Source organism: Sinocyclocheilus rhinocerous, unplaced genomic scaffold (genome assembly GCF_001515625.1).
Source record: "Sinocyclocheilus rhinocerous isolate Xijiao unplaced genomic scaffold, SAMN03320098_v1.1 scaffold475, whole genome shotgun sequence".
Taxonomy (NCBI): domain Eukaryota; kingdom Metazoa; phylum Chordata; class Actinopteri; order Cypriniformes; family Cyprinidae; genus Sinocyclocheilus; species Sinocyclocheilus rhinocerous.
This window is the reverse complement of record NW_015646677.1, coordinates 807,124-811,103: the sequence shown is the minus strand read 5'-3', so window position 1 is coordinate 811,103 and position 3,980 is coordinate 807,124. Positions and strand designations below refer to the sequence as shown.

The following is a 3,980-nucleotide window of genomic DNA, read 5'->3' as shown; positions in this document are numbered from 1 at the left end:
TATATATATATATATATATTATATATATATATATATATACCGTATAAATTATAATAATAATTATTTATAATACTTATACAGTTAGGCCATAGCAAGTTTATTAAAACTTTTGAAATCATTAAATATATTTTTACTATTATATTCATTTTTATTTATTTTATTTTTTAATTTGTATAATTTTTTTTATAAAAAAAAAAAACTAAACAAAAAAACAATGAGGATCTCAATTAGGGTTACTGCATTACATTTTTAAGCAAATAAAAAAAAAGTACAAGTTAATAAATTACACTTAATATTTATTTAAGAAAGGAGTACTATCCTAATACAACTAGCCACCGCCTTTCAGCAACTAGGATTAGGATTGGTTGAAAGTTCCAGCACCTCATTAATATTCATGAGCCAAGCTGATAAGTTCCTCCCACTTTCCACATCATTCTGAGCAGATACTCACACAAACAGTATGATGCCAGTGTTGGCCATGGCGAAAGACAATCCCAGAATTCCACTGCCCATGATGGCGTTACTGAGGTTAAAGACAGACATCCCAAATGACGTGTGACCCGGGTGCTGCGAGACAGAGAGACAGAGCTAACCAACAGCTCCAGAGAGAGAATATGAATATGCTAATGTGTTTCAGAACAAGGATCTTACATATTCTTCTTCCTCATATTTCTTCTTCTTCATGATGCCATTGGTGAGAAACTTCTGACTCTGTGCGTCGTCCTCATCCAGAAGTGAGCTGCAATCGACGACACAAACACGTGATTTCAAACACCATGTTAAGACATTTCACAGGTTCCGCTTGTTTGCTGTTACATGATGAATCAATGCATGGATATGTCAGCATATGACATCATTTCCCATCAAGCTATGTGTCACAATGTTCTAGATGTGGACATCAAACAGCGTTGGGGTTAAACACACAACAGTGACTCTGACCTGTTAATGGTGGCCTTCTCTGAATCGATGGGCGTGAAGCGTTCGTCCACGCTGCTTTCATCGTCCGCCTCCGTGCTCACTTTCTTCAGCTCCATACGCTCCATGTTTACAGCTAAGGATTGTGTCTTTGGGAAAAGAACTGGAAAAAGAACCAGAGAAGTTTGGTTAGAGCTAGAATTAGGGGCAGGCGGTAAGGACACATCCTTATATCACGATATGAGCACTTTCATATCACGATAACGATATATATCACGATATAGTTATATTTGCTTTTAATAACATTTTTATGATATCAAAGTTTCTGATACACAGAATTTTCATAATTCTTGTCACCACTGTCAATATCACAGAAAAACTAATACAAGCTTAAAAAAAGAAGGAGAAAAAAAAGAGAAAACTCACTGCAAAAAAACTCAAGCTCACTGAAGATAAGTAACTAATCACAAGCAACAGGACAAAAAAACGTACAATAAATAAATGCTACATACATTGTATAAATTAAAAACACTGCATCGTTTTCAGTGTGTAAATTAAATCTCTTAGAGTTTGTCTTTACTATACACGTTAGATGTGATCACCTCATAGTAACAATCCTGTCAGATCGTCCATCCTTTGAGTGAGCGTCTAACGTTACATGTCGGCCGATCTGGTTTCGTGGTTAAAGTTAACCTTTTCGACATGTTTCCGTGTTGTCCTTGCTCAGCAAAGCATGGACGCGATGTTGTCTGGGGGTTTAAAAAGGCTTAAAATCACTCGTTTTTAAATCGCAATGCTTAAAAATGTGTGCAAACGATACATTTTAAAACAATATACTACAGTTATATCGACCACCCCTAGCTAGATTCGACACCAAGAAGCAGCTCAAATATAATCTCGATACATTATTCCCGGTGTCTTCATGACTTATTCATTTTTTAATCATGAAAAATGAGTTAATACGTCCAAATTTTGGCAGCTTAACTATGCGTGTTTTTATGCCAACTGACCCTGAACTGATCCCGCTAAAAACAAGTCAACATAACCACATTTGGAGCCAAATATATTGATTGGGACTCTGAACATGTTGTGATAAATCAATCAATATAACCTCAACACAAAACAAATCTGGCCTGTTCTAGAGGTAAAACACGTCATGACGTTGTTTTCCACCAATTTCAAGGTTGGTTGTTTTTAAAAGTTGTCCTAAGACAAGAACGCATTTTAGTATTAGGTTTTAGAACAACTTGGATGAAAGGTTTTGATCCACTTCAAATGTTGACTACTGTATATTAATAAAAACTATAACAGTATCTCACATGATACTAAAATAATATGGTTTGAAGCTCCAGTCTGTAGTTAGCAGCTCAGATCTTTAACAGGCAGTGGCAGTGATATTCTTTCATTACAATCAATCACACACATCACTGTTGCTGGATTCAGCATTTATTCCCCGTTGAGTGCTGCAGCAGGACTCAGTGTTTTGCTCCAGCTCCACATAAAGGCTGTGTTGTTCAGTGTTTGGGTTGAGGACTCATGTATCTGTGTCTGATCCGCTCCATGACGCACTAGCTCTGGAATCAGCCGCGTTTAGCCGCGCTCCGGCACACACCTGTTACGAGCGCACACCGCACACTGGCCTCAGGTCAGCTATTTCCAGCCCATGCAAGGCACAAACCGTCCTGCAGGACGGAGAACATTACATACGACTCCGATGAGCCAGTTAATAAGCCAAAACACAGCCAAACCATTCTTACACCCAATTACCCACAATGCTCCTCTTCACCGACACAAAGCCCTCATTGATAGGATTCATAAACGCGGCCAGAGAAACTGCTGAACTATAGACTCATGGAAATATTCCACAGGACTGGGAATAAACGCAGATGTGGTACATTTACTGGATTTACACACGAGAACAGTTTTACAGAAAGTAAACAGTTTTTACTGTGTGCGTTCATACTACGGCTGGACTGTTAGACATACAGACAGTCAAAACAACAGCAATACGTTAAAACACACCAATTTTAATTTAATATTAATACAAGTCAGAATAAACACTTCTGCCAAGTAATGTAATTCATTAATTCATTAATTTGTCTGTTAATGATTGCAACTCGATGCATTAATATAGAACAACAGTGTATCTACAATTATCAGTTTTATAATCTTAGCTCAACTGTTTTGAGTTTTATAACATGAAACTGTTTTTATTCATTCATTTGATATGAATAATCTGATGCTTTGTCCATCAACTTCCAAATAAAAACAGATCAAATAAGCACAATGTAAAGAAAAATTAATTTTTGAAAAAAAAAAACAAGATTATTCACAGCTAACAGGGAACATTCTCACTATGTTTTTTACAAGTTATATAAATTTTAGGACAAAATGTTCTTAATGTAATGTTTATGGAATATTCCTATAACTTCATTAATATTCGATACATTCTCGGAACGTTAAGATAAAACACTCTGAGAACATTCTCAAAACCTTATGTTATTTGTGAGTGATGAAAGTTGTAAGAACTACACATCTGAACATTTTAGAAATGTCAAAACAATAGTCCCGCGTTTTTATAACCTACTTTTATTATTTATACATTTTTTTACCTGAGTTGGATTATGTTTTACAAGAAAATACTATCTCAGACTTCAAAATGTAATGTTTAATTTAACGTAGTTGCTGTTTCTTCGCAATCATTTGTGAAATTTACTAGCAATTGTTTTTATACCAATTCAGTGCACCATTTATTGGTATCAAACATTTCAATTACTGGATTATCAAAAATAGGCACTGCCACATTGTTGTTTACATTTTTTTTTACATTTACAGCAAAAACCAAAACTATTTATTAATATATATTAGAGCCTGACCGATATATCATTTAGCCGATATTATCGGCCGATATGAGCCTGTCGCCGATATATCGGTATCGGCGAATATGCCGCCGTTATGAAATTTTTTTTTTTACAGAACATATAACGCAGATTAAATGCTTCTGAATGGTGTAATTACTTAGTTTGTCCTGCAGAGCGTGCTCCATTGTTTGCTACTGGACCCAG

At 35.6% G+C, this 3,980-nt stretch overlaps 1 protein-coding gene across 2 annotated transcripts in view; it reads right to left on the bottom strand.

Moving 5' to 3' along the window:
* Positions 1–3,980, bottom strand: part of LOC107707998 (sodium-coupled neutral amino acid transporter 4-like) — a 24,372-nt gene that overhangs the window by 8,868 nt on the left and 11,524 nt on the right. For both annotated transcript variants that reach the window (XM_016512136.1, XM_016512137.1), the window contains exons 2-4: positions 940–1,078; positions 652–739; positions 452–567 (exon numbers count right to left, since the gene is read on the bottom strand). In XM_016512136.1, coding sequence (XP_016367622.1) covers positions 452–567; positions 652–739; positions 940–1,078 — 343 coding nt within the window. The remainder of the gene's footprint in view (positions 1–451; positions 568–651; positions 740–939; positions 1,079–3,980) is intronic.